Source organism: Helicoverpa zea, chromosome 28, assembly GCF_022581195.2.
Source record: "Helicoverpa zea isolate HzStark_Cry1AcR chromosome 28, ilHelZeax1.1, whole genome shotgun sequence".
NCBI lineage: Eukaryota > Metazoa > Arthropoda > Insecta > Lepidoptera > Noctuidae > Helicoverpa > Helicoverpa zea.
This window is the reverse complement of record NC_061479.1, coordinates 1,798,231-1,816,284: the sequence shown is the minus strand read 5'-3', so window position 1 is coordinate 1,816,284 and position 18,054 is coordinate 1,798,231. Positions and strand designations below refer to the sequence as shown.

Genomic DNA, 18,054 nt, shown 5'->3' with positions numbered 1-18,054 from the left:
GCGCTGCGAGGTGTCGCGTAGCCTTCCTCGGAACCTCCGATAGGCGACACCCTTCGGCCAAAACTCTTCCTTGAGGAAGGTGTTGATATGATTATTATTATGATATATTACAACCTGCTACTCTTTAGAGACTCATAAAACATATTCGCGTCGCGAGTCCAAAGCTAGCATGTGTTCGCGCACGGCAACCGGCGTACCAGAAGATAATTTGTGTGCGTCATAGTGCCGCACATCCATCGGTAGAATTTTGCCTTTTATATCCAACAAAAAAATATTATAATGCTGAAAATTGTCTTCCATTTTGCTTATAACTTTAACTTAATTGTTTGGGAAAACCATTGTCTAAAGTTGCTATTGTATACACTTTGTAGTCTTAGTCATTCACGATAGAAAAATGAAAATTTTATTTTTTAGATTCATTTGTTATACATATAATACATTATTTTTTTAATAAACATTAAATTAATAATGAATAAACAATAACAACACTTTAAATTGTTTTATATACGTTCGAAAGAATATTGATAATTATTAGGTAGGTAACTTTACAATGCATGTTTTAACCTTATAACTCAATATACTGAGTCAACGTGAGTTAAGAGAAAAGTATACAAAAACAAACAAACACATTTAATGCATTTTTCTATCGTGTATAACATTCAACGGAAGTCTATAGTTTTTTTCTATGAAGTCCAATTACTTTCGTGAAATTTTTCACTAGATATTTCAAAATAATGAATTCAAATGAAATGCAGTATCGATTCTTAGTAATATTTGTCATATTTGCTGCAATAAATATAATGACCGATTCGTGATATGCAAATTATCTATATTTTAACTGAAAACAAAACATAACGAATCGTACAAAAGATGTAGTTTTTTTTCCGTAGAAAAATCGAGCAAATACGCGCAATAAATCCGCTAGTGTGAAATCGCTTATCATTTTAGTCACTAGTACAAAATTTCACGAATTTGTCAGACATAGCACTATGATATGGCTAAAAAACTGAAATAGTTATTGTACCTAAAAACAGCCTATTTTTCTTAGTTAAAACTATATTTTTGAGCCTCCCTATACTATAGTTCATTTATTTACAACTTAATATACAATATTACTAGTAACTACGTTTTTTTATTATCTCTGAATCAGTTTTTTCAAAATATTTTCCAATAGTTTTTCAACTGACTAGATTAAAAACTCGATTCATATATTATTATGTTTAATTTATTATTATACAAAATATTACTATTATTGCACTTAATAATACAAGGTTCTATTAACTATTCGACTAGTTCTTTAGTTAAATCAGCTAATATTTAAATTCTAAGTATTAGTTATTTATTTTTATAATTTATTTCAAATTGAGATCGTTCACATGTTATTTTCAAAACACTAAAACAAAATCTTGGCCCTGACAGCATTAAACTTGATAAAAATATATAAACTTACAAAAAGAAAAGTGCCCAGGATACAGGGTTCAATTCCTAGGTCGGGATATAATTGATTTGTGAATCTTAGAAACTTTCACAAAGCAGCCCAAAGTCTGGAAGTTGTCGGTGTTACACTCCCGTGCCTGGGAGGGCTCGTGTCGCCGGCGTCCTCGAATGCTACTCAGTAGCAGTCGTTGTTACAATTCCACGTCAGAGGCCGTCAGGCGGATTTGAGAAAACTCTGACACTAGGGCTTGTTAGGTGATTAAACCTGCAGCTCACACGATAAGAAGTGTTGAAGGTATATTCTTATTAAAAATATCTGTGGCACAAAAGTAAAAGTGAATTTTACCGAACTATTCAACACTAATATTAACGTTGAGTGCTACCATTTAACTATAACGATAACCGAACCATTTTCAGGCTGTCAAATCGTCGATTTCTGTCTGACTGTCATTTGAACATCTTTGGCTGTCGTTACGGGTAGTCAGAAGACAGTAAGTCGGACAACCAGTCTTACCAAGGGGTATTGGGTTGCCCGGGTAATTGGGTTGAGGAGGTCAGATAGGCAGTCGTTCCTTGTAAAGCACTGGTACTCAGCTGCATCCGGTTAGACTGGAAGCCGACCCACAACGAAATAGTTGGGAAAAGGCTCGAGAGATGATGATGATTACCGAACCATTTTCAGTTGTCATATCACCGATGTGACCAATGGGCGGCAAGTATGCAGCTGGTTATGGTTTAGTTATCGTTATAGTTAAATGGTGAAACTTATAACTTAACTATTATTACAATATTAACGTTTAAATAGACCTTTACGTGTTATTAGAAGAGTAGTGTTGTGCGTAAGTCGATTCGCCGACAATATCGATGTCGCTGTCACTATGTTCCGTGTCCGAATCTGTCGATATTCTTGAGTTATCCGCCTGAGAATTGAATTAAAAGTTAAATATTTGGGTTAACTCACATTATTACTCGCAAAAACTAATGATCTCTTATTAATATACGTAAATGGAGTAAAGTAAATCCAAGTTAAACCTATGAAAATATATTGTTATTCCTCTTTTAATCCTTGGTGACTTAATTTAATCCGTGTTTATAGATGAAGTTTTATAGCTAGGTAAAACAAACGGTAAGTAAAGCTTTGCTTTATACAAAAGTTAGGTAGTTATATTTCTATAAACACATATATTGTGTAAAAGCAGGGACAATAGATAGAAAACATTTTATAAATCTTTGATGAGATCTTACCTTCCGACTGTCCGAGTGCGTTGCTGAATGTTTCGTGGTGAAATCGACCGCCGTCGCTCCTGGAGACAAGGAAAATACAAAAACGATTAATGAAATTACTTATTTATGGGTTTCTTATGGCTTTCCTTGAGGAGCTCGTGGCTAGGTAATAAACTATATGAATATGAATAAATAACAGTGCGGCTGTTCATCCATTGATCACAAGGTTATGCAACGCTTGACGCGCCAACCCGTGGATAGGTTACCATCATGTCATGACGAGTTCCTGAGTGTTTTGGAAGGCACGTAAAATTGGTGGGTCCCAGCTGCACTTTTCAGAAAGTCTGACAACCAGTTTTGCCAAAGGGTATTCCTTCGTCCGGGTAACTGAGTCACTACATGCGGTACTACCGATTAAGACTGGAACCTTATAACAATACAGTTGGATAAAAGCAAGAATACACAAGAATTAACCCTTGTATGTCTTAGCGCAGATACACACGAGATGCAATAGATTTTCTGTTGTTTTATAAGTAATCAGCGACAAACAAGAGGTTTAATGGCCTTCCTAGAAAAACCAAAAAAAGTCAGAAAATTTCGTTTGCAATCTGTCAAGTCCTTTTTATAGGCTACGCACTGCCAGGGCTACGCTGCTACGGCGCTACGATCCTACGATTCTTCTTTTGTGTCGATGACATGTCATATATTGAGACACTACACTATGTCAGCCCAATATACCGCCACAGCGAGAGCCGGATGCGCTCATTAAGTCCTCCCGCGAGCAAGTTTCAGGGCACAGTGGACATGCGATTAGGTGGGACATTGTCTGCACTGCAGCCCCGCACTCGCACCCAAGATCCTACGATGCTACACTGCTACGATTTATATCGTAGTTAGACTCGGCCGGTCTTTTAATCTGTAGAACTTTCCAAGTGAAAAAATTGCATAGTAATAAAAAGATTTAAGTATTACTTTTAACCATCCGACGGTTCCTACAATTTTTCATTGATCTATACCCAGACGTCACCATCTTGAAAACACAAAAATCATTAAGCTCCCAAGACGCTGTACTAAAAGAAACTCAACCAAAACCCCACCTACAAACCATTCTAACCTTTAAACCAACTCAATAAAGTTCAAATTCCTTCGCACAATGCACACCCCTCCCACTAAAAACATTAGCAACCGATTTTGAACCCAAACGCTAAAGAGATAAGTTATAAAATGGTTTGACAATGGTTCTAAGACGTTGGTTGCCTAGCAACGCGGCCATATTGTCGGTAATTTGATTTTAGAACGTCTTGAGACGCGGTCGGGGAGTTGATTAAATTCGAGCGGTGGGTTTCAGATGGCAATTTGCGAAGACAGGAAGATTTTGGTACGATGGACTTATGTACATTTTAGAAGACTAGCTTTTGGCAGTGGTTTTACCCGATTTTCGAGGGAACTACTTCTCGAAATCTGGGTAAAAGAAGCACATTATCCGTCAGTTGCGTTTTTATCTTGTTGAAAAAGAGTCAGCAATATATTTGAAGAAGCTTTAACTTTAATGGAGTTTTTTGCAACTGACGGTGAGTCTTTAGCTAGATCTTTTGCAGTCGTATCAGAAGCCAGAAAGTGTGACAAAGTCTTAGCAAGGTGTATTGGGATGCTCGAGTAACTGGGTTGAGGAGATCAGATAGGCAGTCGCTCTTTGTAAAGCATGGTATTCAGGTAGGAGGAAGCCGACCCTAACGTAGTTGGAAAAAGGCTCGACAGATGATGAGGAAGATTTCGGTAACTGTGACTCTCAGTTTCACCCACTTACTGAGGGAAATACTTCCCGAAACTTGGGTAAAAAAGTAGCCTATGACCTTTCTCAGTTTCTAGCTAGATAAATACTAAAGGTCGATTTTTCGTTCGCTAGATAACATTTATCTGAAGAACATGTTTAACGATTTGGCTACTTTTGTATAGGAAAATACCTATATTAAAAGAATAGGTATAGGAAAATACCTATATTAGAAGTTAACTGATGATTGATCGACAGCACTAAGCGTTGCTTATTTTTTTCCTAAAATACATTTTATACGTCTTGCTTAAAATCCTTTTTTTTAGGTAACTTGCAGCTTCTTCACAAAGTAGGCCTAACCTACACCTACATCTTTCTCTCACATTTTGACTTTAAGTTCGAAACAATAAATTGAGCTACGCAAAGGCAAGATTCCACCAAAAATGTTTGCGAACTCAGCTAGCATGTGTTCGCGCTCAAAGGTTGCAGTCTCGTGTATATTCTAAAAATGTTCGCACGCAATGTGTTACTGTTTGCTAGAGCGAGTACACCAGAAGATACATTTGTGTGCGTCACAGTGCCGCACACACACCGGTGGAATCTCGCCTTTCAAGTACCCGCAAACTGAAGACTACAGTTGACAACAGTTGACCCGTTGATTGACAAAACTTTTTAAAAGAAAATCTTTATTCCAATCAAAGTTTACAGTCGGTCTGATATCGGGTAAACACCGGAAGCTTAATTCTGCTAAGTTAATTTTCAAGCTACTTAAGTCAGTTTTAGCCTTAGCAGGCATTTTGCTACTTATATAAGACCAATGACATTTCATTGGTTTGCCATTGGTCTGCCATTTGGTCTATAGGATCATATATCATTCGTAGTCTGCTATCAGTATACAATCATATTGCAATCGTAAATAATTTATTATTGAATCACAGAAAAGGATAAAAACGTTTATTTAAAAGAAAAAATAGCGTAATGCCACATACGCTTCAATCATATGTCGCTTAAGTGAAATTAGCCAGTTCAGCCCCTGATCTTTGTAATGTGCGTACTACCATTCATCTTCATACTGACTCATGAGCCCAAACAAACTATCGGCCGACTAAAAGTTTGTGGTGTGCTTGCCCTTCACAAGATATGTTCTCAGAACAATTTCCAAGTAACTTAGAACTTCAGAAATTGGTTGTTGATTGAATATAATAACTTTGATACTTCGTAAGTATCAAATTTCTTGGAAATGCATGTAGGTACGCGCAGTTTGTACAGGGAATGCCTTTTATGTTCCCTTGTTACGGAAAACTATGTATAAATTGGAACTTATTTTGTGAGTAGAGGTTTTCGCTGACGTTTCTGGGAGAACTACTTTCCGTAACAGGGTAAAAAAGGAGACGTACTTAAGTCTTTTCTGAGGATACGGACAAGCTGTGTTCATTTGTTTCTAATCAGTTCTGTAGTTTTGGCTTGAAAGCGCGTTAAGAACAATCAAAACTTATTTACATTAGCATCAGATGTCAGTCATAGGCGACAACGTGACGCTCTTCGCCTCTGTATGCGTCGAACCTATACCACATTAATGCACAAAAGTGTGTTTCACATGGCTCCTGTAATTTACAATAAATTACCTAAAGAAATAAGGGCAATGAATACTGCTTTATTTAAGAAAAATCTAAAGAGACTTTTAATTCATAAATGTTATTATACTTTGAATGACTATTTAAATGATAATTTTTCCAACAGACATCAAGTAATATAACTGTAATGTATTTTAATAATTCTAGGAATGACATTGAAATTTAGTTGTTAACTAATTTGATTATTGTTATGATTATTAAATTTATTAAATAAAATTATATTATTATTAAATAAATAATTAAATCAGTATTATTATAGGAAAGACAGAGCATTAATTTAAATATTTTTATCAAATTTATATATTCCAATGTCAATCTTGATTTGATTAACCATGACTGTAGGTACCCACTCATACATTTTGCATGCCTTACGGTAGAATCACTTGAAACATGTACATATATTTCTTAACACCATTGTAACAGTGTTTTCTGCAAAAATAAATAATTTGAATTTGAATTTGATTTGAATTTGAAGCGCGATACAAACGGAGACACTTACGTATGTATATAGATTGTTTATTTTAGAAAATAGACACAGTATTTTTAACAATTAATGAACTTCTTTACCCAATTGATACCTAATATTTTGGTTTTATATGTATACATTCAAACCAGGTTTTGTGACCATTGTCAAGATGAGTTTTTCCGCGTTTCGGAACTACACACGCGTAAAACACGCTTGTCGTTTGAAAATCTTTGGGTGTTATTGACGTGAACATTTAATACTAAAGGCTTCAACCGCGCCCTTCTGAACTCAAAAATTTCTCCCCTGCCGTATAATCTTTTCCCTCTAGGCTCCATCCATCCCATAAGAGCTCTTAGAATTAAGACCTGTTCTTAATGCCACCTACTCATATGTCATACGAAATGTCATACGAAAATATTTCTTGAACTTATTTGGATAAAGTCTATATTCGAAATATAAAGTATGAAATTGACCAAGAAAACATCTCTTCAAAAAGGGATGTACCCACAATCTCTTCTTTTTATTATTTTCGTCTTCCTCTAGAGCTTCGCAAATGGCAACTATCTGAATGCGCATCATTTAATTGAAATATCAGTAAAACGCCTGATTTGAAAAAAATAAATTACGCTAGTTTTATCGTTTATACTTAAAATACTACGAGCAACTTCAAATACTGAGCCCTTTTATGTGTAGAATAGTCAGCCGCTCAGCGTACGCATCTAGTGTGAACCTACAAGAGCCTATTCTTTTGTTCACACATGTAGCGCATCGTACGCTATAGCCTATTGTCGGCTTGGTGAGTACGCGTACTGCAGATTGAGTCGACGTTCACACTGGGGCAGACAGTGAGTATACTCACAGTCAGCGGCGGACAATACGTTTGGTGTGAACAATCCCTTAAGATCAAAACCATACTATACTACAACATCGTTTTACCATTGTTACATCGGTGTACCAATAAAGTATGCACACTCTAGCTATCGATAGGTTTTTGCATACAGTTTTCACCAATACATTCTACAGCGATTTAAAAGAAAGATCTTAAGTATATGTGCTCTAAAGCCAAATCCCTCACCTCGTTGCTGCTGCTGTTTCCTCATCTGCTTCTTGTGCTTCATCCGTCGGTTCTGGAACCAGGTCTTCACCTGCGTCTCCGACAGGTTGAGGGCACCAGCTAACTCCACGCGCTCAGGAGTTGAGAGGTACCGCTGGGATTCGAAGCGTTTTTCTAGACCTGGAGAAACATGCTGATCAGAATGCTACAGAATGTAAAATTATCGCGGTTGTGTTAAAGAATTGGCTATAGGAGTTAATATTATTAATGTTGCGAATATAATTGAACAGTATATTAAGATATGTAGATAGCGGAATAAGGTACGAATCTTTAAAAAACTTTGAATGTGTGTATCCTGTGAATTTTATCTGTCAAAAACTTAGGTATGACCTTATTCTTGTTTCAAGATTGCGGAAGCTTGTTTAAATATAAAGGGCAAAGTTTAGATACATATATAGTTTACCTATACTTCACAGCATAGTAAGCTCAAATCGAATAGCAGCATAGCCACTTTTGATCCAGGACTGTAGAGGATTTTATGATACAAACAATACAAACAAACAAGTTGGAGTGTCAAAATTTTCTAAAATCCACCCGTCGGCCTCTGACGTGGAATTTGAAAAATTCATCAAAACCCAAACTATCACAAAGGTTTCTTTTTGTTTCAGGACGTTCTAAAAGAGTTAAAGTACCTTCTGTTTGTTAAAACAAAACAAAACATGGACTGTAAATACATAAATATGTACTTACCAGTTAATTGTGGATCCGAGAACACCGTTCTAGCTTTCCTCCGCCGACAATGTTTCAGTGCTGATAGAGATAACTCTGAAGGTGTAAATAACGCGTGGTATGGGACTCCTGAAACAATACAAACAGAAATAGAGAATCTACTGCTATATTCTTCTATCATTATAGCTAGGTACTAATTTGAGTTTAATCACAATAGTAAGTATAAAACTCTGTTATAAAACCCGCGTCTAGGAATTAATTAGGAGTTTTTACGTGATGTGATAGAAAAAACATCCCTCAAAAAATAGCCTTCACAATATCTATCACTATTAGTGTCAATATGATTTGTGATAATTCTTTCAGAAGTACACTACACAGTTTGATGGATAGCGTGCCTACAGCATTGGACCAAAAATTAATTTACCTATTCCTACACACACATTTGTAGGCACATTTTATTTACGCGAGTGTTAATGCGTCCTATATTCTTAACACAAAAATACGATAGTATAAAAACAGATGGTGTACAAACAATTGAGTTAAATCTTATCACTATCAAATATTTCGCCGATGCCTGCGTTGTCTCCCTAGGCCAATGAACAGATTCCATTAAAAAAAAAAACTATGAAAGCAAAAGGATCTATGCATACGACATAAGATTCTACTAAGGCGAAAATGACGCAGACGACGGTTATCATTTACAGCCAGTTTCTTCATCAAAAGTAAAAGCCAAAGTAAAAGTCAAAGTAATGTCTAAAGTAAAAAAGTAACGGTCAAATTCATTTTTTCTATTAGTTTTGCTGTCACTTTAGCCTTGAAAAAACGTATTTGACCGTAACTTTTACTGTAGACATTACTTTGACTTTTAATTTTGATGAAGAAACTGGCCGTTAGTGATAGTCTTTAAACTGTTTAAACGTATTGTACCCGTATAGACCTAAACTTAACTTCCGAGCCTAGCGACTGGGAGCGCTTCCAGGTCTTCCGAAATATGGAGGAAAGAAATAGACGGAAGAAGATTTGCCATGTCAACCGAAAAATTAATATAGCCCCATGCCCACGCCAAATTTTGCAAAAAATTACGATTTATCGATGCGTGCGGCTGTTACTTGATCACGGGAAGATGCAATTATTATTGTACTTAATTATCTATCTATTATACTAATATTTAGCTGAAGAGTTTGTTTGTTTGCTTGATCGCTCTAATCTTAGAAACGATTTTAAAATTATTTCAGTATTAGATAGCCCATTTATCGAGGAAGGAAGCTACTTTTAATCCAGGTTTTAGCACAAGTTCCCAAGGGATGCGTGTGAAACCGCAGAAGCTATTCAAAGTATGAACACGTTTAGCAGCTACTCTGTATTGCGTCATGACATGTCCTCTTATGTAAAAATACAAAATATTTCCTTCAGACGCATTTATGCAATATGCAATAGACTTTGCGTTGACACAGATTCATCAAAACAACTCAATTCGCAAGTTCTTGCGATGCGTCGGCACATCGCACTCACTGCAAGATAGACAGAACCACCAACTCTTGGACATACTGTCTATCAAAACGTTGTCAGTTTCCTCTGCCGAATGATTGAAGCTTGTCTTGTGGGCTAGAACGTTCGACAAACGTCAGACGATCGGACTTTGGAGTTTGACGGATGATGTCGCGATAGAGTTTTCGTTTCATGCGCTGATCTCAGAAACTACGGGTCCGAAATTAAACATTCCTTTTTAAAACTCGCCACTCAAAGTAAAAGGTTTCTTTGTCGGTAATCCATTGTACTTATTACTCAAGAATGGCTGAACCATTTAGGTAAGGTGAAAATTAGAGCGGAGATAACTTAAACCCGTTTTTGGGACCGTGACGTTTCACAGGAACCTGCAAAGGCCTATTTGAAAAAAAAACATTTGACTTGACTTGACTTTGACATGACCCTGGAGAAGGACACAGGATAGTTTTTGTCTCCATCCGGCTACGGGAAGTAAGGTAAACGTACCAATACTCGTCGGATTTCGGAAATAACTGACTTTGAAGCGCTACTGTGTGTTAAATATTCAATAGAAAATGTCAATTTTTGCATGACGTGATAGAGTATTTATTCGTTATTCTAAGTAACTAATGTTTTTTTAATCATTTTGATGGGTTTATGTACTTATTAAGGCAAAAGTAAAAAAAAGGGCGATTTGTACCAATAGTCGTCTGATTTGTACGGATACTCGTCAAATATTCCCAGTACTCGTCAACTTTTAATGCTAATGTAAACTCTCTGCTCTTGAACATAAAGTTCAAGTTATGTACATTTTTTTGTGGTTGAATTTGTTAAGCATACTTGTGCCTTTAAAACATTAGGTATATAGATAGAAAATCAAATCCCTATTTAGAATAGCAGATCATAATCTGTTAGAAGAGCAGGTATTCAATAAAACAGATACATAGTTGCATTTTAATTTATATTCCTAACTATCAAACGCTTGGAATCACAAAATTAGTCTATAAAATATGTATATGTTATATTTCTTAATCATAATAACCGTGCAGTCATGTGCATATGTGGCACGAGTAGTATTATTACTATTAAAATATTTAAATTGTAAAATAAAATATTCAGTTTTCACAAAAAGTAAACGCCACATTCATTTATCATCATCTCAGCCATAGGACGTCTACTGCTGAACATAGGCCTCCCCCTTGGATCTCCATAGATACCTGTTGGAGGCGACCTGAATCCAGCGTCTTCCGGCGATCTTTATAAGGTCGTCTGTCCACCTTGTTGGTGGACGTCCTACACTGCGTGCGCTTACTAGTCCGTGTTCGACACTCCAGCACTCTTCGACCCCATCGGCCATCTGCTCTGCGAGCAGTATGGCCTGCCCATTGCCACTTCAACTTGCTAATCCGGTGGGCTACATCGGTGACTTTAGTTCGTCTACGGATCACCTTATTTCGGATTCGATCACGTAGAGAAACCCCGGGCATAGCCCTCTCCATAGCTCGTTGAGCGACTTTGAGCTTTGAGATGAGGCCGATAGTGAGAGAACACGTTTCGGTGCCGTAAGTCATCACTGGTAACACACATTGATTGAAGACTTTCGTCTTGAGGCACTGAGGTATGTCGGACGAAAAGATATTGCGTAGTTTCCCGAACGCTGCCCAACCGAGTTGGATTCGGTGGTTGACCTCTTTCTCGAAGTTGGACCTACCTAATTGGACTACTTGTCCTAGGTAGATATTTGAGTCAACAACTTCGAGTACCGAGCTTCCAACAGAGACCGGGGTGGGCTCAACATGGACATTTGACATAATTTTCGTCTTGTCCATGTTCAATTTCAGCCCCACCCGTTGTGAAACTCGGTCGAGGCCATCGAGCATCATACTGAGATTCCCATTCACATTCCTCCATCGACTTTGCCATGACTACAATGTCATCGGCAAACCGAAGGTGAGTGATGTATTCGCCGTTGATGTTGATGCCAAGTCCTTCCCATTCCAGGAGCTTGAAGGCGTCGAGCCTTGGTTTCGCTGTATGGTCTCTTTAACACGATTTGTATTAAAGAGACGCAGCTATTGAGCTGCCTATATGACTTCGCTTCGCTGGAGGACTGCAACTGTGGCAAGCGTCGTTCAGCCATGAGGTTTAAGGTTTGGCTAGACTTCATCAGACTGGACCTTTCAAGTTTAACATTAATATTCAGCGAGGCTCTTACGATTCGGTGATCGCTACCGATTTTTACCCTATTGATCACAGAGACGTCGCTGAATACTCGTTTCTTGTCGGTCATGAAGAAGTCTATCTCGTTTCTCGTGAAACCATCGGCATTTAACAAGGTCCATTTCCTGTGAGGCGGCTTCTGGAAGAAAGAGTTCATGATGAAGAGTCCCTCTTTCTCCAGAAAGTCGGCCAGCCTCTGTCCCCTAGGGTTCCGTTGCCCATACCCAAATTGCCCCACTCTCAACTCATCAGCGCTTTTCTTTCCCAACTTAGCATTAAATTCCCACATAACAACAGTGAAGTGAGTTTTGGAACTATGTATGGCTCTCCTTACGTCCTCAAACATAGTCTCCACCTCATCATCGGAGTGTGACAAGGTCGGGGCGTACACCTGAATGACCTTCAGCGAATATCTTTCGGATATTCTCAGTATTAGGTATGTTGCACCCTGTTCGACACACTGTCGATGGTTGTTGTGTTGTTCACGAGGGACTTGTGAACGAGAAACCCGACACCACCTTGGGACTATTGGTAGCCCTCCCGGTAGTAGAGCAAGTTACCAGACTTCAGGGTTACGGTGTCTTCTCCCTCTCTACGGACTTCGCATAACCCTATAATCTCCCAATGTAACTTGCTCAACTCCTCTTCCAGCTCGCAGATCCTTTTGTCAGTCCTCAATGTGCGTATGTTGCGTGTTACCAGGGCCAATCGTCGTGGGGGTGGGTAGCCGGATCTCTTCCGCCGGCGTTCCGCGGCGGTTTAGAATTTCATTATTCTATTCTAAACAGCTTCTATGACTTTTAAAAGGCCCTCTTGCTTGTAGTTTCTTACAGTCATGATCTGCTATTAAAATTACGATCATGCAATCACTAGGTACAGACAATTTTAAATAAAAAAATCTTACTTAAGATTACTCTTTACCCATCAATATCGAATACGACAAGCAAAGAAGTGACAGCGCTGGAAACTATGTCATCTTAGTTTTAAAACTGATTTTAATATTTTTTGCATCAAAACAGTTAGCTAGTTGAATGACATAATTTTTATACAGGCGCTATTAAGACACTTTAGGGAGACGCGGTACAATACGCGTGACGACATGCAGTTATTTCGATCCCCTGGCTGGAGGCCTTAAATTCTAGGCATCCACAAGGAAAAGTCCGGTTAAGCAGTACACGGCCTCCTAGGCTGAACTGCAAAATGCCATACCAAAAAAAAAAATACAGTTATTTCGAACAAAACGCATAGTGTAAGAACAGTCAAGTCAAACACAATATTATTAACAAATGTAGTCTAAACACTAGAGTTAACAATTTTGTAAAAGTCCCGATATTAGCTATTTATTCGCATTTTGTACTGTGAAACACAAAATATCCTCATTATGACGAGTTTAGGTGCAGCTTTTGAGCATGTCCCAGTAGTCGTCATAATAATTCTGAAATTGACGAGTTTTGGGCAAATGGGGGTTTTAAAGTACCAATAGATGTCACATTAAAAAAATATATCTTCTATGTTAAAAATATTCCAAATTGCATATTACATCGTTAGCAAATATACTTAACTATCCAATTAAACAAAGAAACATACCACAGACACCACTGGAGTTATGTAAATCAAAACACAAAACCACGTGCTGAGCTTCGCTTTTGACAGCTGAACTTCACGAAAAAACGATTTTGTTAGGGCACACACGTTTCGACTAACATATTTCCGATGCCATGACTGTTAAAACCCCATATTGTCATTTCAATTGTGCAATATGTTATCAACAATATGTTGACATATAAACCGGCCCATTTTAAGTTCAATAGAAAAAATAAATAAAAGTTTTTAGATTAATTGACGACTATTGGGGCATGACGACTTCACCCGCGTTTACCTTAGTTATCTCGTGACGCGGGTGAAAGAGCAGGCGGGAATCAGTAACATACTATGTGTTACGAGTACAGTATCAGAAGCTAGTTGCTCGGTATCCAAAAGCAGTTTTATGAAGAAGAATCTCGGAAAAACTACATACAGGCATATTGTATAGATAAACTTAAATTAAATCGATCTTAGGAGAAGAGTTAACAAGGCCATCGGGGCACTGAAATTTGATCAAGGGTCACTTTAGTACCCGCACACTGCAGACTTTTAGTTTGTTTGTGCTCATAAATCAGTATGATTTGTTCTCAGGAACAACTGAACCGGATGGAAAAATAATTTCACTGTTAGATGGCCCATTTATTTGGATAGAAAAGCTATAGGCAAATTTTTATCGAGGTTATAGTTATGGACAAAAAAGTTTTCCTCTAAAACTCAAAAATTACTGGACTGATTTTAAAAATTCTTTCACCATTAGAATGCTACATTATCTGCGAGTAACATATACTATATTTTATCCCGGTGCAGGCACTAGTTTCCAAGGGACGCGGGTGAAACCGCGAGAAAACGGCTACAATATTATAAAACAGTATTTTCCCGACGGTATATGTAAGTATGCATAGGTCGTTTAAAATGAAAGAGATTTTAAAGCGGTTTAGACCAATATCTGAGGGCGATCTTTTCACAGGAAAAGGTACCTTCGTACAAGAATAAATTACGCAACTTCCTCATTCGCTCTGTAAACTGGCAAAAACTACGGGAAAATCCGTTTAGCAGTTTGTGCTGGTAGTTTTTGAGTTTATCGCAAAAAAGATAGATTTTGTTTTTAAAATGAAGTGGTAGATATACAGTTTAACAATAAGATTAAAAGCAACGCTTGGCGTAGGTCCGAATTTTAGTAGGCACGTTAAAACGGTGGATCTTAGCTGTCATTTAAACATCTTTGGCAGTATTTACAGGTACATATAGACAGAAAGTCTTACTATTATAACAGGTATCGGGTTATCCGGGTAACTGGGTTGAAGAGGTCAGATAGGCAGTCGCTCAATGTGGCACACTGGTACTGAGCTGCATTTTTTTAGACTGGAAGCCGACCACAACATAGTTTTTGAAAAGGCTAAGCTTGTAATAAGCGTTAAGCAAAGACGGGTCAGTATTCCATTTTGAAAACATAAGTAGTGCGTTCTTAAGATTAAAGATACTTAGTTGGAAAAAGGCTAGGCAGATGACAAATAATATTATGTTCTTACCTTGTGAAAGAAAATAAGGTGTTTCCACAGCCTTATACGTATTAGGAGTATGCAAATAAGCTCCCAAAGCACCCATAGCGACTTGAAGATAGGATCCTTCTCTACCAGGCACATGGGGTCTCATTTCCCCCGGTACTGGAAAGAACGGTTTCGGGTCTCTATCGTAGTCAAATCTTCTCTGTTCGGGCGTTTTGAAGTTTCTACTATCATGGCTCCGGTATAAAATATCTTCGATTAAAAATGATGTTTTAGACGACTGTTCATGGCGATTCGTGTCCGATGGGGATTCGCTTCGAGTTTCTGGATCCATTTTTTTTTTGGTTGTTTATTGCATTTAGTAGTGATGGTTATTTTTTGTTTTATAAGTTGTTTTTGGGGTTGTCACTTTATTGGGGTTTTATTAGTCAATCTTATTTTGTTTTGTGATAGTAATTTGAAGACCAGATTTTTTTTGGTTGTCACTTTTATTAGTTAATTTTGATTTTGATTAGCGATCGTTATTTTTGGGTAATCACTTTTTTACTGAATTTTGTTTTGATTAGCGATAGTTATTATAAGAATTGATCACAATATTGAACAAGTTTATTTATGTAAAAATTGTTTAATTAGCATTTTGAAAATTCACTCAAGTTCTTCAGTTTTTATAATAACAACTCACAAAAGATTATTTTATTATTTCGTTTGAAAATAGTTTTAGTTCAATATGTGCACTGTTTTATTTTTATAATTATTGAACTTTTATCCGTAATTTAAATTTCAAATCTATTTTATCCAGAATATTCTGTACTTAAACTTCACTTTTTAAGCCGTAAAGTTCCATTTAAAAAAAACTTAAATCACCACAAATTAAAAAAAAAAAGAAATCCGTCACTGCAAAAAACCAGCATTCACTTCCACAAAAAAAGTCAACCTTCCAAAAAAAAAAAAGTTCCAAATGCGTTACCAAAAGCTTGGATTGCAATCCGATTTTTTACCGATTACGTAAATCGATGACGATTATTCGAATAATCGCTCGCTTTACTGTTTGGCAGAAACTGGCCGAATGGTTCGGAGCCCGGTGATAAACTGTCGTTACGGGGGTAGGGGGATGAAATGTGGGTGGTGAGGGGATGAGCCGCCTCGAAAGGGGATGGGAGCACAACTGTATACTTTTTTAATAAACCCTCTTTCTTTATTAGGTGGTTCTGCGCGGATTCTATTTTTAAAACGTTTTTTTTTTCGTTGATAAAATAGCGTTTGGTATTTAAAATTCTTAAGGTTGGTATTACGGAAAAAATAGTTCAGACGGTTTTAATTTGCATTAAGGATAAGTAATTAATGAAAAGTATTTATAAAGGAAAAATCGTTTTAATATATATTAAGAATTATCGGAAGATATTACCTACGCGAACTTTTGGGGGCATTTCTTAATGATTTAAATATTAATAAGTTCTACTTTTTAGGTATACTATGTAGATAAAACTGTGCATAATAAAATTAGCCTTGGCGTAGCTAAAAAAATAATATTTTCTTCAGATATTTTTACATAGCCAACTATAAAGAAGGTTTGAAAAAGATTCACAGTAGAACTTAAACTTTAGAGTTGATATAAAAAGCCATATTTACTTGATCAAAATGAACTCTAAAACATTATAAATTATTCAGAATCGGCAGAAATGTTAAGCTATACTTAAGTAGATAAATAAGGTACGTAACTTTCTTTTAATAGGTACCTAAACTCAAAAGTATCAATTAATATTTATCTTGAATTTTCGCTTGAAGGCAAAAAAATAAAGCAGTATTTTTGTATTGTTAGGGATCTGGCTTCATGAGTCAATTAAGGTCAAATAAATGGGCTATTTAGATAATCTAGGGATGGGGAACCTAACTCTGAAAAATTGTAAAAGTGAGAAGCCATATTTTATTCCAATTCTCCATCATGTACCTAACCTCTTAAACTCTGCCATCCCCCATGTTACTTATAAGACGTGAGCAAAAGTATATAAGTATGAGACATAAATGGCTCGCATCTCGCTCTCATCAAACGGGAAATTCCGAATCAAACCGAGACATTTCCTACCAATTTGATGGAGGAATTTACTATAAGGGTGAGGACAGACAGACTGATATTTTGATAATATCCTCCAAGCCTTTTTTCCCAACTATGTTGGGGTCGGCTTCCAGTCTAACCGGATGTAGCTGAGTACCAGTGCTTTACAAGGAGCGACTGCCCTATCTGACCTCCTCAACCCAGTTACCCGGGCAATCCAATACTCCTTGGTTAGACTGATGTCAGACTTATTGGCTTCTGACTACCCGTTACGACTGCCAAAGATAAGGAGGACAGACTGATATTTTTAATTTAAATAATAAATGACTACATCATCATCATACATCTCTATATTCTAACTCTCCTACTACGGGTCTGCTGGAAGAGATTTCATTAGAAATAAGTAGAACCTTTGTACTATTTTATATTATTTACTTCTTATGTCATGTGTTTACTGTGTACAATTGTACATAAATGGTTAAATAAATAAATAAATAAATAACGGTGAGTTGCACCATTTAACTATAACGATAACCGAACAATTTTCAGTTTTCAAATTGCCGATTTGACCAATACGCGACAAGTATACGGCTGGTCATCATGGGTTGTTATAACTGGGTTGAGGTCAGATACCTATGCAGTCGCTCCGTTTGGCACAATGGTACCTAATCATCCTCCTCCGAGCCTTTTTCCCAACTATGTTGGGGTCGGCTTCCAGTCTAACCGGATAAAGCTGGGTACCAGTGCTTTACAAGAAGCGACTGCCTATTTGACCTCCTCAACCCAGTTATCCAATGGTACCTACTCAGCCATTGGTATTCAGTAAAGTGGTAATTTATGTTCACATTGTCATATCATCTGTCAATGTACTATTTATTTCGCATACCCATAA

At 37.0% G+C, this 18,054-nt stretch overlaps 1 protein-coding gene across 1 annotated transcript; it reads right to left on the bottom strand.

The window, feature by feature from the left end:
- Positions 1-2,246: 2,246 nt before the first annotated feature.
- On the bottom strand, positions 2,247-15,652 carry LOC124643638 (brain-specific homeobox protein homolog). Its single transcript, XM_047182654.1, has 5 exons — positions 15,134-15,652; positions 8,337-8,444; positions 7,608-7,766; positions 2,683-2,741; positions 2,247-2,357 (listed from the first exon to the last, which is right to left on the bottom strand). Exons 1-5 carry the CDS (start codon positions 15,441-15,443, stop codon positions 2,247-2,249), a joined length of 747 nt encoding a protein of 248 aa, XP_047038610.1. The 5' UTR covers positions 15,444-15,652.
- Positions 15,653-18,054: the final 2,402 nt, after the last annotated feature.